Genomic DNA, 19,532 nt, shown 5'->3' on the forward strand with positions numbered 1-19,532 from the left:
GGTTTTATTTTTTATTTTTTTTTAAATAAATTTTCTTCTGTTTAATATTTGAATTTTGCCTATTTTTCTATTTCTATTTTTATTTTTTTTAAATAAATAATTTTTCTTCTGTTTAATATTTGAATTTTGTCTATTTTTCTGTTTTTATTTTTATTTTTATTATTTTTTTAAAATAAATTTTATTCTGTTTAATATTTGAATTTTGCCTATTTTTCTGTTTTTATTTTTATTTTTATTTTTTTTAAAAATACATTTTCTGCAGTTTAATATCTGAATTTTGCCTGTTTTTTTGTCCTGTACACCTTGGATTTCAAGAGAACACCGAGCAAGAGTTCTAACCTTATTAAATGGGCCTTTCCCATCAAAACTTCCCAACTTTATCCCCTTAAACAACAAATTGCCCCCAAAATGACTCCAAGATTGTTTGTAGAGCAAATCCAGCCCCAGGAACTCTTTTGACAGAAAAACCACCTCAGGTGAAGTCTCTGGGTTGGCAGCACAGGATATTTCCTGTTTCTTTTTCCTGTTTCTGTTTCTTTGAGCCTGGAGTTTCCAAGATAATAATAAATAATATGAAAAATAATAAATAAATAAATAGTAGATTAATAAATACAACATAATAAGTAATAAATAATATGATAAGTAATATAAATAATAAATATAATGTAATAAATAATCTAACAAATAATAAATAAATGTAACATAATAAAGATAAATAATCTAATAAATAATTAATATAAATGAATAAGTATTGAATATAATAAATAATCTAATAAATAATAAAAATAGATAAATAATTTAATAATAAATATAATGAAAGAAAAATAAATAATAAATAATAAATACAATGTAATAAATAAACTAATAAATAAATAGTAAATATAATATAATAAATAATAAAGATAATAAATAATCTAATAAATAAATAATAAAAATCCATAAATAATTTAACAATAAATAAAATAAAGAAATAAAGATTAAAAAAATAAATAATAAATATAATGTAATAAATAATCTAATAAATAAATAATATAAATAGATAAATAATTTAATAATAAATATAATAAAGAAATAAAAGTAATAAATAATATGTATAATGTAATTAATAATCTAATAAATAATAAAAATAGATAAATAATTTAATAGTAAATATCATAAAGACTTAAAAATAAATAAATAATAAATAAATAATAAATATAATGTAATAAATGATCGAATAAATAAATAATAAATATACTATAATAATCTAATAAATAAATAATATAAATAGATAAATAATTTAATAATAAATATAATTAAAAATAAAAATAAATTAAAAACAAATAATAAATATAATGTAATGAATAATCTAATAAATAATAAAAATGGGTCAATAATTTAATAATAAATATAATAAAGAAATAAAAATAAAAATAATAAATAAATAATAAATAATCTAATAAATAAATAATATAAATAAATAAATAATAAATATAATAAATCATCTATTAAATAAATACTAAAATTGGGTCAATAATTTTATAATAAATATAATAAAGGAATAAAAATAAATAATAAATAATGAATAGTCTCATAAATAATAAATGTGATATAATAAATAATAAATATAATAAATATAATAATAAATAATAAAAATAAATAAATAATAAGTACAATAAATATAATAAATAAAAATAAACAAATAATAAATAATAAGTATCATGAATAATAAAATAATAAATGAATAAATAAATAAATAAATACTAAACTGTCACTTTGTAATTTCTTGCTTTAAAGACTTTTAAGTTGGAGTTTTAAAGCCTCCCAGGTTCGTGCAGGTTTTGTGTGAAGGGGCAGCTGAGGGGGGGTCAGAGGAAGAGCTGCTGATGCTCCTTCCCCCTCCCCGTCTCCTCCCAGCCAACAGAAACCTCCAGAGTCACTGAATTATAAATTTAACCCAGCAAAAAGTGGGAGAACAGATGCTTAAAGTGCACAAAATTCAATTCCCGGTGCCACGGGGGGGTTGCAACACTCCCGGAGTGCCCAGGGAGGGCAGGGAATGCAGGCAGCGGGAAGGGGAGGCAAGGCCAAGGCTCCTGGGAAGCTCTGGGAGCGCTGGAGCCCAGCAGAGCCACTGTTGGGCAGCAGGGAAAGCACAGGGAATGTTCCTGGAGGTCGCCGTGAGCGGGGAGAATCGCAGCCAAATTCCACCCGCCGGGGATTTCTCTCGTCCCTTTGGGAGGGAGGGAGGGAGGTGGGGGAGTCACCACGTGGGAAAGCAGGTTTGCTGCTGGATTTTCAGCCTCTCGGGAACAGTGGGGCCAACAGGGCCAGGGAAGTGATTCTGCCCCTGGTGAGGCCACCCCTGGAGTGCTGTGTCCAGTTCTGGGCCCTCAGCTCAGGAAGGACATGGAGGGGCTGGAGCAGGTCCAGAGAAGAGCAACGAGGCTGGGGAAGGGACTGGAGCACAAGTCCCATGAGGAGAGGCTGAGGGAGCTGGGGCTGTTCAGCCTGGAGAAGAGGAGGCTCAGGGGAGACCTCCTCACTCTCTGCAACTCCCTGACAGGAGGGGGGAGCCAGGGGGGGGTTGGTCTCTTTTCCCAGGCAACCATCAGCAAGACAAGAGGGCTCGGGCTTCAGCTGTGCCAGGGGAGGTTTAGGTTGGATATTGGGAAGAATTTCTTTGCAGAGAGGGTGCTCAGCCATTGGAATGGGCTGCCCAGGGAAGGGGTGGATTCTCCATCCCTGGGGGTTTTAAGATGAGACTGGATGTGGCATCAGTGCCATGGGCTGGGAACCACGGCAGGGTTGGATCAAGGGTTGGACTCGATGATCTCGGAGGTCCCTTCCAACCCAGCTGGTTCTGTGATTCTCTGATTCTCTGATTCTCCCATATTCCCAGGAAGGAGCTCCCTCCTCCCCCAGCAGGTCTCAGCATCCCTGGATGTGTCCAAGGCCAGTTGTCCAACCTTCAGCAGCCCGGAAGGATCTCCACTCCCCTCTTCATTCCAAACCTCTTAAGGCCCTACAGGCATTTCCAGGACTCTGAGGACTCTGGGATAAGCATGGAAAAGCAACAAGGTTGGGTTTGGAGGTTTCTTCACCCCTGAGTTCTATCCCCTGCCAGTTTTTGGCTAAATGAACCATTTGATGCTGATGACAGATCCCTGTTTCTACAGGAGCCTTCCCTCCCTCACATTTTTGTTTTTATCAGCCCATTCATTTTGTGAGTGCAGTGAAAAGGAGTTTGAAACAATGGGAGCCTGGGTTTGGTTTTGGTTTTTTTTTTTTTGTTTTATTTTTTTCAGGCAGCTGCTGTTTTGTTACCAAACTGGGTGTGTTAAAGGATTGTGATACTTGTGGAGCCTCAGGCAAAAATGTGAAGGTAAGAAGGCTGATTTGTGTAACCTTAAATTCTTACATGTAGAGATTTTTCTGTCCTGCAGATTCAGGAGCAAGAATGGATTGGTTCAGATTGGCAAAATCAGTCATTATTTAGACCAAAATGTGGGTTTTGCCACGGACAAGCAGCAGTGCCAGGGAAGAAGTGGTTGGACCCTGCCTTAGATCTCCTCTGGATTCCCATTAGTGAGGAATGACCCGTGCCCTGAGGAAGGAGGCTCCTTATTCCTTTGAAAACTGCTGTTGGCATCGATTGCTTTAACAGCATATCCTTGTTAGCTGTGCAGACATCCAGCTTTGATGATAAAGGGAAACAATTCCCAGGTTACATCACTCTGGCAATAAAAGCAGCGCTGCTGCATGAAGGGCTCTTTGTGTTCTGACATAAACTTCGTATATTCCCCGGTAAATATTAGTAAATCTTTAATTACCTCCCGCTCCCCGGATCACACGGTTCCTATTCCTCTGGAAAGGAGCTGCTGTGGTTTTTCCAGCCTCTCCCACGAGCTCCCTCTGCCGCCAGAGAGTGTTGGGAACACCTTAAGAAGGGTCGGAAAAGGGACAAAGAGCTTTTAGGTGTGGGATGAGCAGGCTGGGAGCTTTGACTTTCCATTTGATGGGTCAGGAAAACTCCCAGTCCAGAAGAAGGGGAGGGTGTGGTTGGCAGAGGTGGGAGCAAGAAAGACTTTGGAGAGGCCAAAAAGAAAATAATTTAATAATAAATATAATAAAGAAATAAAAAATAAATAATAAATATAATGTAATAAATAATCCAATAAATAAATAATAAAAATATGTCAATAATTTGTCATGCCTGAAAAAACCCCTGCAGCCAGGAAATGGATGTGGGATTGTGATCTGTGCCATGGATCTCTGCCTGACCTGGCAATCCCTCTTCCCTGCCCCTCTTCCTGCCATCATTCCCTCATGGATCTGCAGACCAGGAGCTTCTCAGGGCAGTCTGGTTGCAGCACCAAAAGGAGCTTTAATTTATGAAATTGGCTGCTCCTGTTGTGCTGGAACACAACAATCACAGGATGCAGATGTGTTTTTCCAGAGCCAGAATTCCTGTTTCTCCTCTTTGCTTCTCAAAGAGACTGTTCTTGCTGGTACCCCCAGATATCTCTGGTCACACAAAACTTGAGCTCTCCTTGCTCAGCTCTCCCTGAGATTTACTCCCAACAAGGCTCTCCCTTAGCTGGAATTGTCCCTGATGAAAGGGAATCAAAAGAACCAGAAGGAAGGAACAATTTGCTTTTCCAGCCCTTCTCTCCTCCCAGTGCCACCCTCTGCTCCAAGCACTGGCAAAACACACCCTGGAATATCAATTTATATATCAGAAAATCCTGTTCACTTGGAGTTTTACATGGCCTGTGGAAGTGCAGGCTATGGTTGGGATTATCAGGGTGCCTCTGGTTTCCCTGGAATAGTTTGTTTGCTCACGGGGGAGAGCTTTCCACCCGGGAATTCAGGATCCCCTGGCACCAGTGCTGTTAAACAAAGGGCAGGTGTTTATTAGCAGAGCAGTTCCTGCTGGGAGGGGGGAAACAACCTGATCCTGGAGTTCTTCCCGATTCCAGATGCCTGGATGAAGCCAGGGGGGTGGGATGTGTGCCATGCCAGCTGCTTCCCAGTTATCCTTCCCTGCCAGAAACTCGATTCTCCCCGTGCTCTGTTCCCCAGCACGGGCTGGGGAAAGATGAGAGTTTGGAGGGTGGAAACTTCACCAGTCATGTTAATGAGGGGTTCAGGAACACCAAAGGCTCCCCAAAGGCTGGGTTTCACCGTGTTTACTGCTCTGTGCCTAATTAGGGAGGCAGGGATAGGGAGAAAACCCTTCAGCTCCCTGAATTCCCCAAGGAAAAACACCCAGCGAGCAGGGAGGGATTGGTGGCCCCGTGACAACCCTTTACCTGCAGGTGCCTCCCCCAGGAGGGAAGAGACAGGGTTTAATTCTAGTAAAACAGGCAAACAGCTGTTTACTGTTTTATTAGAGAAAGGGGAAAGAGTGGAGATGTCAATGTTGGTGATAAAAATGCAATTATGGGCTTCACAGTCCCAGCCCAAGGCTCTGGTCCTGGATTAACAAATAAAGTCCATGTTAGGGAGCTCTGAGAAGAGACCCCACTGTCAGTGATCCCTTTCCTGTCTGAATTGGTCTCACTGTCCACTTTCTGTCTGATTTTGCCACGTGCAAATCGTGGCAGGGCTTTAGAGCTTCTCCTGTCCCGGAGGAGAGACGAGACTCGACCGCTTTGATTCCTCCCCGTCTTCCTCAAGAAGCAAAGTGGAGGAATTACCTGAATCCCTGAGGCTTCATTCCATCAGCCCGAGCCCAAAGATGCATCAGTTGTCTCCATGACTCGCTGGGGGGAGAATGGTGGGGGCAGAGGGCACAGCTTCCTCGGGGGAATTTTGGGAATGCTGCGCTTTGGAGCTGAACACAAAAGAAATTGTGAAGGCGTGCTTTGGTTTAGAGAAAGCTCAGAACCTGGTTGAGTTCTCCAGGTTTCTCAGAGGATGAGAAACTTTTCAGCCAACTTTCTGGCCTCTCTTTTCGTGCATTTCCACTCCAAACTGAGGGAAACAGCAGCACCTGCTGCGAGTTGCTGGAACTCACCAAAACTCTCTCAGTAGAGAATTTTTGCCTGATGCCCAATCCAAACCTGTCCTCTGGCACTGGGAAGCCATTCCCTGTGTCCTGTCCCTCCATCCCTTGTTCCAAAGTCCCTCTCCAGCTCCTCTGGAGCCCCTTTAGGCACTGGAAGGGGCTCTCAGGTCTCCCTGGAGCTTCTCTTCTCCAGGTGAACCCCCTCAGCTCTCCCAGCCTGGCTCCAGAGCAGAGGGGCTCCAGCTCTGATCCACATCCCCGATGATCCCTGGCTTTAAACCAGTGTGTGATGCCTCTGACACCACAGGGAATACACTGATTTACACCAGTTAAATATCCACCCAAGGCAACGAAGTACTTGCCTTCACCACCCTGAGTTATCAATAATTATCCACCCAGTGTCAGAAGCAGCATCTCCAGCTTGACCATTTAGCAGCAGCTCCTCCCAGAGGAGCCTTTAAAACCTGCTCAAATTACACCTCGAGCTTGCAAAGGGTGAATCGAGCCCGGCCAAGGGGTTGCCCGAGGAAAGGGAAGCGTTTAAATGCAGCGATTGAGGTGCTGCGAGGGCAGCCCAGCCCTTCCCAAAAAAACCACCCGGCGGATTCTGCCGCTGCCAAAGGAGAAGAGGAGCTCAAACACATCCCGGCAAAGGGCAGCGGGAAGAGCCGAGCCCGCGAAAGGGTGGAATTAGTGCAGCAGGAGCGGGCAGGGCACCCGACAATGGGGCTCTTTGTGCGGGAGGGCACCGGGGGAGAGTCGGTGGCACAGCCACGGGAGCTGGGGCTGCTCAGGTTTCACCGGGAATTGTCCTTCGGGAGCTGGGACTGCTCAGGTTTCACTGGGAATTGTCCTTCGGGAGCTGGGACTGCTCAGGTTTCACCGGGAATTGTCCTTCCCAACCTTGGCGTGCAAAACCCTGCCTGGGTAAACTTTTAAGTGGAAGAGAAGTTCCAGTGTCACCCCGTTGTGGCAACTCCTGCTTGGCTGGTTAAAAACCTCAGCCCTTCCAGCCCCCTGCGTTTTCCATATGGAGCCCCCAAATTCCATAAGCAGCCCCCAAATCTGCTTTTTGGCAAGAATAGGGAGGCTCTCCAGGCACTTAGTCAAAGAGTCATTAGGAAGCTGGAATGTCCACATTCCCACATTTCCAGTCAGTCTTGGCTTTCTAAAAACCTCAGCCCTTCCAGCCCCCTGCATTTTCCATATGGAGGCCCCAAATTCCATAAGCAGACCCCAAATCTGCTTTTTGACAGGAGGGTCTCCAGGCACTTGGTGGTCCCAGAGTCAGTTGGCAGCTGGAATGTCCACATTCCCACATTCCCAGTCAGTCTTGGCTGTGTGGAAGCAAGTTGATAACGTGGTCATGACCTTGCACTTCTGACAGTGTTTCCCAACTACTGACCAGGAAGTGAAATTTGGAGGTAACAGGCACAGAAAGGACTCAAGATATCATCATGGGAACCATTAAAGAACTGGGAACCATGAATTTCCATGAAAGGCAGAGATCTAAATGCATTTAATTTACCACCACAAAAAAGAAAAAAAAAAAAAAACAAAACACAAAACCAAAACAACCAAAGAAACCAAAAACAAACTCCCCAAAAATCCTCATCAACTTGTAAAATATGGAAGCTAATCAACAGCCTAGGAGACAAAAAAAAAAAAAAGTATATTTATAGTGGAAATGTGAAGCTATACAAGATGAGACCACAATAAACTGGAAAAGGTGCACATTACCCAGATTGTAGAAAACTGGCCACGGGAACACAGGAAAAACATTTTTATGCAGAGTTTAAGAAAAAGTTTGGCCATTTTTTCTAACTACTGCACAGTAACTTGAACGGGATTTAATTCAAGTTACTTTTAATTCAAGTTACTCCTTCCCTGTGACCCCCGGTGAGCTCCAGCAAAGACTCACCCAATTCAATGAACTAAAAAGACAATTAAATGAACTAAAGGTGGGTTGTTTCTCTCTTTTTTTTTTTTTTCCTTTCCCTCAGCAGCAGAACAAAGCCCTGGCTCAGTCCTGCATTTCCTGCACACGGAAGGTTCGGGGGCTTTGTCTGTCGGCAGCAAAACCTCGGCGAGCTTTGAAGAGGCAAAAAAAGAACATTTTAGGGAGAAGAAGGAGCTCACCGAGAAAAACCTGTGGAACGTCGGTGCCCTCTGTTGGCGCCTGCGAAGCGGATTTTCCTCTCCCTCTCCGAGGGGAAAAAGAAGGGGGAAAAAATATCGATGTGCTGGACACGGGGGGGCTTCCAAAAACACCTGGATGTGGCACTTGGGTGGTGAGATTAATGGTTGGACTCGATCTTGGAGGGTTTTTCCGACCTCAGGGACTCTCCAGATCGCGTTTTAGCTCTTTAAAACGTTAAACTCTTTAACTCTTTAAAACGTTAAACAATCGTTTAAACAATTAAGTTGTTGTCGTATTTCTAAATTCTCTCTGTTTCTAACTTTTACTTCGCCTCTAAAACCTTCGGGGTGTTTTTCAGGGATATTTCATTTTCTCCCTTGAAAAGAGATTCAAGAAAATCAAAAGCTTTTTAGGCATTTCACTGAATGCCAAAAATTTGAGAGAGAACCCTTTTTATTTTACCCTCCAGCCCAGATCGACCTGCAGCTTAAACCAGGACTTTAAAACTTGTCTTGGTTTGAAATTGCCCCCCCCCCGGGAGTTGGGGGGCCTAGAGGTGAGATGATTTGTGTAATAATTGAAATATAATTTCCTTCCTTCCCATATTGAGTCTTGTGTTGTGCCTGGAAAATCCCTCTCACGCTGGGGTGAGTCGTGGGAGGGGGGCTTGGACTTGGAAATGGGATTTTTGGGGGTCTCAAACCACCACAAAACCCCCCCAAACTCTGTGATTTGAGCTAAAAATTCAACCACCCTCTGAGTCAAACATCAGGGCAACAGCATGATAAATATTGTCCTTTCTGATGGAAACTTAAACACTCTTTCCAAGCTCTCAGTTCTGAGCCAGGAGCTTTCGTTTCCTTTGGTGCAACGAGCAGCCCTGGTATTGAAACCCTCCAGTGGGGTTTTCCCTCGGAATTGGGGTTTTAAGCAGCCAGAAAATGGGTTGGTTTTCCCATCAAGGAGCCAGATGCTTGGGCAAGCAGAAAGTGGAACTGCTCTTCGAGGTAGGGCGGGAAAAATCTGAATTTCCATGGATTAATCAGGCCCAGCTCAGCCTGTTTCAATCTTCATGGCCCCTCAACACCCCCAAAAAGCCTCATGCACCTCAGCCAGGCTTCCCCAGGGCACTCAGAATTTATTCCTCACTCCCTGGAAGGGTTTCTTACCCCAAAAAGTTGCTGTTTCTCTGCAGGAAACACTTTGTCAGCCGCGGTTTCCTGCTCGTTTGGCGGCGGGAGCTGAAAAACCGGGGGAGGGAAGGGGCAGGAAACGAGAGAGGGGGAGGCAGGAAGGGAAAGAAGTGCAAGTGCAGAGGGGCACGTTCAGTGGCAAAAGGGTTGGGGTGAAAATTCGGTGACAAAAGGGTTCAGTGTCAAGTTCAGCAACGAAAGAATTCGGCTGGAAATCCAATGACGAAAGGATTGGACTGAAAATTCAGTGACAGGAGGATTTGGTTGCAAATCCAATGACAAAAGGATTGGATTGAAAATTCAGTGACAGGAGGATTTGGTTGCAAATTCAAAGGATTTGCAAAAGGATTTCGTTGAAAGTTTGATTAAAAAAAAAAGAATTCGGTTGAAAATTCAGTGACAAAAAGAATTTGTGTTTAAAAAAGACTCAACTATTTGAAGCCAAAGGGTAGAGCCTTGTTTGAAATCAGTGTCAGAAAGCAACCAGCTCCAGCTGCCCCTTGAAATTGAGGCAGAATAATTCATTTCCAGCTCTAGGAAACTGGAGGAGCACTAATCTAATATTAAAAAAAAAGCTTTTGTTCTTTTTCTTCGGGGGCAGGGGGAAAAAAACCCATCAGTGTTGGGCTTTTCCCTGTTTTCCACTGTCTTTTCCTGCTCTATAAACTCATTCAAGCCAATGTCTTCCTCTGGGCAGGTTGATCCTCGTTTGAGGGGTTGGGAAGTGTCCCTTCTGTGAGCCAGTATTCCAGGCACAGGGATTGCCGAGGGCCGGGCCAACAAGAATTACAAGAATTACTCCCTTTTTTTTTTTTTTAATCCTTGGTTTCCCTGCAAATTCCGTGGCTTCCCAAGGGAACCTCTGTGCCCTGGGAACTGGGCCTGAGCAGCACCTTCTGCTGGGATGGCAGAGGAGAGGATGGAATGGGGGCAGAGGAACACCAGGAGAGCGGTTGGGCAGGAGGGAAAAGCACGGGAAAAATAAGGGAATGAGAATATTCCTTCTCCCTGTGCCCTGTTCCCTTAATGTGGGCATCACTCTGGAAAAGCTGTGAGAGCGCCCTCAGGAACGAGTGCCAGCCTGAACCAGTAGGATTTTCATTTCCCAAAAGCCAGGTCTGTTGAGAGCAAAGCCCCCAAGTGCCCCAAAAAGCCGCTCCTCCTCTTCCTCCTCCTCCTCCTCCTCGCCGCGGGTCTCCCGATGCTTCACAGCCCATCCCCTTCCTCCTGTTCCTTTGGGAAAGCTCAGCTCCCCGTTCCCACGGCGCCCCACAGCAGTTTATCTGTTGGAGAGCTCGTTGGAGACTTTGAGGGACAGCATGGAAAGCTTTTCCTCGGCCGTTTTCCCTCCGTGCTCTTCCTCGGGGAACTGGATGCTGGAGGTCTCCGGGAGCTGCGGAGCCGCCGGCGGCCTAGGGAAGTGATGTTCCACGTCTGCAGTGAGAACAAGGACAGCAACTGCACCCACGAGGGTCTCCACACACCTCGGGGGTCCCAAAGACCTTCCCAAAAAGAGGGAAGGATGGAAGGGGTGGAATCGTGGCACGGGTTGGGTTGGAAGGGATGTTAAACTCGTTCCGTGCCTTCCCCTAGAGCAGGTTGCTCCAAGATGGTCTTGGACTCTTCCAGCTGGCCTTGGACTCTTCCAGCTGGCCTTGGACTCTTCCCCAACTCCCCAGGGTTTGGGAATCCATTCCAGGGCCTCACCACCCTCCCAGGGAAGGATTCTTGTCCCGATATCCCATCTCACCCTGCCCTCTGTCAGTGGGGTTGGAAGGGATTTTAAACCTGCTCCATGCCTTCCCTTAGAGCAGGTTGCTCCAAGCTGGCCTTGGACACTTCCAGGGATTGGGAATTCATTCCAGGACCTCACCACGCTCCCAGGGAAGGATTTTTTCCCGATATCCCATCTCACCCTGCCCTCTGACAGCGGGGTTGGACAGGATGATCCCCTTCCCACCCTGTGGTGTGACCCGAGCGACGCTCAGCGACCCGCCCCCCAAACCCGCTGGGTAAATCCATCTGAATTCCATTTATTCCCGCTTCATTTATCCCACTCAGCCTCCTGGAGAGCCCCCGAGGGTGGCCTTACCCTCAACTGCGAAATATTTGTCCTTCAGGGTCCAGATGCAGAAGTGCAGGAGGAAGGTGAGCAGGATGAGCACGAACACGGCCACGGCCGTCAGGATGGCCAGGATGGTGGTGGACAGGGAGCTGGAGGGCAGGAGAGCTGCAATTAAAAGAGATTTAATCAGAATTAAGCAATTATGTGCCCAGGTTGTCGTTAAAGGAGAGGTATTTCGAGGAAGTTTAGGTGTTAATTTAGTTTTTTGGGGGGAAATAATTTCCCGAGGAAAGAGGGCGAGTTCCAAGTCAAGGGTGTGACGGAGTTGTGGGATAATAAAGGGAGGGAGAAAGGGAGAAATAAAAGGGGGAAAGGAAAAGGGAAAGAAAGCAGGAAAGAGAGTGAAAAAAGAAAAGGAAGTAAAAAAAAAAAGGAAAGGGAAAGGGGAAGGGAATAGGAAAGGGGAAGGGGAAGGGGAAGGGGAAGGGGAAGGGGAAAGGGGAAAGGGGAAAGGGGAAGGGAAAGGGAAATAGATAAAGAAATGGAAACAGAAATGGAAATAGAAATAGAAATAGAAATAGAAATAGAAATAGAAATAGAAATAGAAATAGAAATAGAAATAGAAATAGAAATAGAAATAGAAATAGAAATAGAAATAGAAATAGAAATAGAAACAGAAATACAAATACAAATAGAAATAGAAACAGAAATAGAAATATAAACAGAAATAGAAATACAAATAGAAATAGAAACAGAAATACAAATACAAATAGAAATAGAAACAGAAACAAAATAGAAACATAAATTAGAAATGGAAAACTCAAATAAATGTGCTCTGTCCAAGGATAACTGGGCTCTCCTCTACCTGGGTCACTGGCAGAGCTTTGGATCTTTGCCCAGGTCAACAATTCCACGATCAAACTCACAGGGAACACAGCTGGAATTCCCAAAGCCAGCTGCCATGGCAGCGAGCGCCGGGTGGGAAAGAGTCCCGGGGGAATTCCCAAAGGAGCAAACCTTTGGGAAGGAGGTACCTTGCTCCACATCTTTGGGAGAAGGAGGGAGGCCACACTTGGAGTTGTGGGTGCTGTTGCCTCGGCTGAGTGTCACAAACCCCGAGCTCTCACAGCTGGAAGAACAACAAGAGGCACATTTGGAATATCCCTGTTTTCCCTTATCCCTGTTTTCCCTTATCCCTGTTTTCCCTTATCCCTGCTTTCCCTTCCTTCCCCTCTTGGCTCCCTTTTTTCCTTCCCTCCCTCTTCCCACAGCTTGTTTCCTTTAATCCCCTTTTGCAGCAGTGCAGGTAAAGTTATTGCTGTTCCCCCACATCACAACTGCTTTATATTCCCATTTTCTTTACTCTCTTTGTTCCCAGTTTGGAATAATGTCCCTGTTTGGAATAATTTCTGAGCTTGACTTGGAAGCAGGTTGAAAACCCAGCAGTTTGTCTTAAGTTCTGCTTTGAGACTGACTAAAAAGCCTAAAGAGACACATCTTGATTAATTTAAAAAGCTCATCAGTTAATATCGTTGGTGATCTTGTCTTTGATTGGGTTTTATTTTGCAACGTCAGCATTAAATATTTTAGTTGTTCTTTAAATGTTAATTAATAATTAATAATAATAAAAAATTAATTTGGGTATGTAAATGTTAATTAATATTAATTTAAATATATCAATAATATTAATATTATTTAAAGATTTTTTAATATTACTTTTAATATATTAATAATACTAATATTATGTAAACATTAATTAAGTTGATATTTTAATATTATTTTAAATAATTAGATAACTATTAAAATAATAATGTATAGCCATTAGTAACAATTAGCTTTATTAATTAATGATAAGTATTTCAGATTATCAATTTAATATTAATAATATTAAGATGATATTTAAATAATAATATATTGATATAATAATAATCTAAATAATAATCTAAATAATAATTAATATTAATTGCTATATAACATTATCTAGCAATTTAATAATAATAATATGAAAATGATATTTAAATAATAATATAATATTAATGTAATAATAATCTAAATAATAATTACTATTAATTGCTATATAATGTTATCTAGTAATTTAATATTAATAATATTAAAATGATATTTAAATAATAATATAATATTAATATAATAATAATCTAAATAATAATTGATATTAATTGCTATATAATATTATCTAGCAATTTAATATTAATAATATTAAAATTATATTTAAATAATAATATAATATTAATATAATAATATAATATTAATATAATAATAATAATAATATTAATATAATAATAATCTAAATAATAATTACTATTAATTGCTATATAATATTATCTAGCAATGATGATTACTATTATAATTCTAATGCCTATTTTCCAAGCAGGGCCATGTCAATAAATCCATACTCAGTCCAGTTCCTACACCAGCCATTCTTCACACTGGAATAAGTTCCCGTCTCGCAGGGTTTACATCTGAACGTGAAATCTGTGTCTCCTGCACGAAACGAGAAGGGGCGGGGTCAGTGCTCAGATCCTGCTTGGGAATGTGGGATCAGAGCAGCAGGAATTCCCTCCAGGGATGGCCCAGCCCTGGGGAGGCTCAGCAGCAGCTCCTGCCCCGGCTGGGAGGGCAGAGGGACAGGGTGTGATGTGCCAGCACAGGGAGGGCAGAGGGCAGAGTCTGGGAGGGCAGAGGGGCAGAGTGTGATGTGCCAGCACAGGAGGGCAGAGGGCAGAGTCTGGGAGGGCAGAGGGGCAGATTCTGGGAGGGCAGAGGGGCAGAGTGTGATGTGCCAGCACAGGGAGGGCAGAGGGGCAGAGTCTGGGAGGGCAGAGGGACAGGGTGTGATGTGCCAGCACAGGAGGGCAGAGGGGCAGATTCTGGGAGGGCAGAGGGGCAGATTCTGGGAGGGCAGAGGGGTAGAGTGTGATGTGCCAGCACAGGGAGGGCAGAGGGGCAGATTCTGGGAGGGCAGAGGGGCAGAGTGTGATGTGCCAGCACAGGAGGGCAGAGGGGCAGATTCTGGGAGGGCAGAGGGGCAGAGTGTGATGTGCCAGCACAGGAGGGCAGAGGGGCAGAGTGTGATGTGCCAGCACAGGGAGGGCAGAGGGGCAGAGTCTGGGAGGGCAGAGGGGCAGAGTGTGATGTGCCAGCACAGGGAGGGCAGAGGGGCAGAGTCTGGGAGGGCAGAGGGTCTGATGTGCCAGCACAGGAGGGCAGAGGGGCAGAGTCTGGGAGGGTAGAGGGGCAGAGTGTGATGTGCCAGCACAGGAGGGCAGAGGGGCAGAGTGTGATGTGCCAGCACAGGAGGGCAGCTCAGAGCCCACAGGGACTAAACCAGGACCCAATGGGCTGGTCCAGGAGGGAAAGTCCCCCTGGAAGTCTGAGCACCCCAGGGAAAAGCTCACGTTCAGGAAGGGGAAGGTTGAGTACAAAACAGGGAAGGGAGGGGGTTTGGCACAGAGGTCACATTTCTCCCTGAGCCTCCCCAAAAGCAGGGGAGCTTAATAAGCATATTGAGGAATATTATCTAGTTATAAATATATATTATATTTCATTTATGATGCATTATATTATATTTCTATATATTTATTAAAAATTATTATAATTATATATTATATATGATATTATTTATAATATTATATACTATATATTATATAGAAAAATTTATTATATATTATATTTATATATGATTTTATATTTTATATTTATGATATATATTTTACAATATATATAATATATATTTTTATTATATATTGTATTTTATATATTATATTATAATATAGAAATATAGAAATAAATAAATAAGAATAAATATATAAATAAATTTTATAATTTATTTATATATTATATATAATTATATATATAATATTTTAATATATATTTAAATATATTTATATATAAATATATATATTATATATTTTATATATTTCTACATATAATATTACATATTACATATTATTTTATATATATTATATATTATATATTATATATTATATATCATATATTATATATTATGTATATTTATAATATATATTTATATAATATATATATTTGTATCTTATATACAATATTTATTATATATTATATTAATTATATTAAAAACATAATAAGGCATATAATATATATATTCTAGCATATTAAATATATTCTAGCATATTATTTATATATTATATATTATATATAATATTATATATAATATATTATTTTATATATATTATACATTATATAATATTCATTATATATTATATATTATATTAATTATATTTATTATATTAATTATATTAAAAGCATAACAGGGCATATAATATATATATTCTAGCATATTATATATATATATATTCTACATAAGGAAGTGGGAAGGGCAGTGACATTCCAAGGCTGGGGCAGACTCTTGGAGTGAGTTTGGGGTTGGTTTAGTTACCAATCCTGGTGAGCTCCTGGCCCTCAGCACACTCTGGCAGCTTCCTGCAGTACAGACAGTTGGTGTCCCCACAGCTGTGGCCCTGGGGGCACCTGCAGTCGTGGTCCTCGATGCCCTGGCACAGGTTGTTGCCTCCTGCCAAAAAGAAAGAGCTTGGACTTGCCTCTCCCCAGAGCCCACAAATTCCCATCGCTGGGAATAACCCCTGGAATAAATGGATGCCAGAAGATGTCACCCCCAACACGCTGGGGGATGGTTGGAGTGCCCAAAAGCAGCACCACTCACATTTTTATACCTGTTGGCAGAACTGGGTCTAAACCCAACCCATTAAACCAGCACCTTCCCCACCCTCCATCCTTCTGTTTCCAGGGGAGTTTTGTCACGAACTTTGCTTGCCCTGAGAAAATATCCCCTCTGGTTCTGAGGCTTCATGGAAGCAAAGGGTTGCTGATGTCTCCTGAGCCCATCAGTGAACAGCATCAAGCCCTTGAGGCAGCAGGGAAAAGACTGAGAAGAAAAGGTTAAGAAGAAAAGGTTAGGAAGGAAAGATCTGCTCAATCCTGGAGCTGAGTAACTGTTAAAGGAAAAAAAAAAGCCTCCATGGAAATGCTGGCTGGGTCAGTGGTGTGATTAAAAACCCACAGAGAGAGGCAAAGATCATCTCCTGAGATTGGTGGTGGAATGTCCAGGATCACCAGGGGAATGCCCACACCTTCCTGTGCCAGCTGCCCTCCTCTCCCTGACCTTCAGAGCTCCAGGAGGTGTGCAGTGAGTGCCAACAGCCTGGGGAGCTTCTGGCTGCAAATCCCCCCCTGCTCAGCTCTGGCTGCACTAAAGAACAGAATGGTTGGTCCTGGGACCATGGAAGGGGCCACGAGAATCCTCTGCTCTGTCCTGCAGCTTCACAAACACAGGATGTGCCCTGGTCAGTCCTGCAGCTGCCCCCTCCCACCTCTGCTGCCTCAATCTGACTTAAAATGACAGGGGAGTTACAATCATGGACCCACACGATGGGTTGGGTCGGGAGGGATTGTAAAAATCATCCAGTTCCACCCCCTGCCACGGGCAGGGACACCTTCCACTGTCCCAGGTTGCTCCAACCTGGCCTTGGACACTTCCAGGGATGGGGCAGCCACAGCTTCTCCGGGCAACCTGTGCCAGCCTGCCCACCCTCCCAGGGAAGGGTTTCTTCTTAATATCCAACCTAAATCTGCCCTCTAAATCCAACACCACCCCAAGATCAGGCAGAAACAAAGGCTAGAACCAGTGATCACCTTGTGTGTGCATTCTGGGATGGGCACAGGTGAGTGCCCACTGCCCTGGGGAGCCCGTTCAGTGCCAACCACCCTCTGGGGGAAGAACCTTTTCCTGACATCCAACCTAAACCTCCCCTGGCACAGCTCCAGCTGTTCCCTGAGTCCTGCCTCTGGTCAGCAGAGCTGCCCCTCCACTTCCCCCTGTGAGGATCCAGGGCACCTCCTGAATTTAGGGCTCAGAGGAAACTCTTCCCACCTCTCTCTGCACCTCCAGCTCCTCGAGACACACTCGGCCAAACAAACCTCCCCTGGCAGACACCAAGATTCCCTTACCTTCCATCAGGATGCATTTGGGGCAGCATTTCTCTGCATCTTTGCTGGTGATTCTCCTCTCCCCAGGCTGGCACTGCAGTGCCAGGCTTTGCTGTGCCCAGAGCTCCAGGCACAGCAGCAGCAGCAGAGCCCGAGCCCTGAGGGGCCCAGATTTGAGGGTCATGTCTGGAGCAGACGACCCAAAAGCAGGGCAGGGTGGGCTGTGGCAGGGCTGTCCTGCCCCAGGGCTCCTTCCCCTGGCTCTGGGGCAGGTGCTGGGCTTTTTGTGGCCTCGCTCTTCCTGCTTTTGGAGGGGCGGGGAAGTGATTTCGGGCACGTCACCAAATCTGACAGCGGTGACTCTGAGTGTCAGAGCAGCAGGGGAAGGGTGAGGTGCAGCACGGTCCTCCAAGGGGTTTGCAGGTGGATGGACAACTGGGAATTAAAGCAAATTAAGTGGTTGGGTGGATTCAGCGCAGCCAGGCTGTTTGATTCATGGAATCGTGGAATGTTTGGGTGGGAAGGGACCTGAAAGCTCATCCAGTCCCACCCCCTGCCAAGGGCAGGGACACCTTCCACCAGACCAGGTTGCTCCAAATCCCATCCAACCTGGCCTTGGACACTTCCAGGGATGGGGCAGCCACAGCTTCTCTGGGAATTCCCTACCATCCCTCCCCACCCTCACAGCCAAGAATTTCTTCCTAATATCTGATCTAAACCCCTTCTCTGTCAGTTTGATGCCACTCCCCCTTGTCCTGCCACTCCAGGCCCTTGGAAATAATCTCTCTCTCCTGTCAGCTCCCTTCAGGCACTGGAGGGCCACAATCAGGTCCCCCCAAAGCTCCTTTTCTCCAGGCTGAACAATCCCAGCTCTCCCAGCCTTTCTTTCTATCCACAGTATTTTTTCCTCTCTGCCTGGAGTTTTATCAAGCACATTTGTTTAAAATGAAGGGATTTAATTTTAGATTAAAAGAGACAGAAGAGACAAGGGTAGGGTGATCTAAACCCCCTCTGTGTCAGTTTGAAGCCATTTCTCCTCGTCCTGCCACTCCAGGCCCTTGGAAATAGTCTCTCTCCATCTTTCCTGTTGCTCCTTCAGGTCCTAGAAGGCCACAATCAGGTCCCCCCAAAGCTTCTCTTCTCCAAGCTGAACAATTCCAGCTCTCCCAGTCTTTCCTCCATCCCTCGGATCATCTTGGTGCCTCCTCTGGACTCTCTCCAACAGAACAAGTTTCAGCTTGGAGTTCCTAACAAATTTAGAAACCTTCAAGGGTTTACCCATCAGATTTCAATGTCCAGGAAATTCATCCATCCACTCAGACCTTCTCATTCTGTTCACTGTTCTTCCCTTTGGATCAGGAGACTCCAGTTATTTTCCAGAGCTGATGTGGATCCACGTGGATGCCACGAAACCAAGACAACGGATCCTGCAAGCTCAGCCCTGGGACCCAGGCTGGAAAAAGCTGCCCTGGGCTCTTCAGAGACCATTTATCCCCCCTGGGATTGGGGTGCAAAAGGCACTTGTTCAGCAGAATTGTGCCCAGGCACAGCCTTGTTGCCTGTGAGCAGCACCTGCTGCTGGGTTTCGGTTCCCAAATGTCTGGTCTGACACAAACACACACACACAGAGACTTCCATCTCTGCTGGAACTGTGCCCAGTTTGCTTCCCCCCATCCCCTCCTACCTCCCCTGTTCTCCAGGTTTGCTCTTAATCCTGTGGCTTGGGGCTGCTTTTACATGTGCACAGTGAAGACTATTTAAAATCCAACCCCATTCCCAACTGAGCAGGGGAATTCTGGTGCAGAATCACCTTGTAATGGATTCAAGGCTGGGGAGAGTCAGAGCTGGGAGGAGCAGCTCTGGAAAATGCCAAGTCTGCAGTTTCTGACACTTGTCCTGCTAATTCCTGAGTTAAAGAGACACCCAGTGAAGCCTGAATTAACTTCCCACAAGGCACCACTGCTCTTCCTTCAGAGTGCTCTGCACTTTCTGCCTGAAGATTCACTCCTGGATCTCAAAGAATAAGCCAGTCAAAGAATAAATCAGTCAAAGAATAAACCAGTCAAAGAATAAACCAGTCAAAGAATAAATCAGTCAAAGAATAAATCAGCCAAAGAATAAACCAGTCAAAGAATAAACCAG

General features: G+C 43.9%; 1 protein-coding gene across 2 annotated transcripts; it reads right to left on the minus strand.

The window, feature by feature from the left end:
- Nucleotides 1-9,730: 9,730 nt before the first annotated feature.
- On the minus strand, nt 9,731-17,685 carry TNFRSF18 (TNF receptor superfamily member 18). 2 transcript variants are annotated; one of them, XM_032709236.1, is made up of 6 exons: nt 17,412-17,685; nt 15,823-15,957; nt 13,805-13,892; nt 12,425-12,519; nt 11,418-11,555; nt 9,731-10,737 (listed from the first exon to the last, which is right to left on the minus strand). In XM_032709236.1, the coding sequence occupies exons 1-6, from the start codon at nt 17,572-17,574 to the stop codon at nt 10,571-10,573; spliced, it is 786 nt and encodes a 261-aa protein (XP_032565127.1). In that variant the 5' UTR covers nt 17,575-17,685; the 3' UTR covers nt 9,731-10,570. The 2 variants fall into 2 exon arrangements, with proteins under 2 accessions (XP_032565127.1, XP_032565129.1); XM_032709238.1 differs by having other exon boundaries at nt 9,731-10,759; nt 17,412-17,683.
- Nucleotides 17,686-19,532: the final 1,847 nt, after the last annotated feature.

This window comes from Chiroxiphia lanceolata, chromosome 22 (assembly GCF_009829145.1).
Source record: "Chiroxiphia lanceolata isolate bChiLan1 chromosome 22, bChiLan1.pri, whole genome shotgun sequence".
NCBI classification, from domain to species: Eukaryota; Metazoa; Chordata; class Aves; order Passeriformes; family Pipridae; genus Chiroxiphia; species Chiroxiphia lanceolata.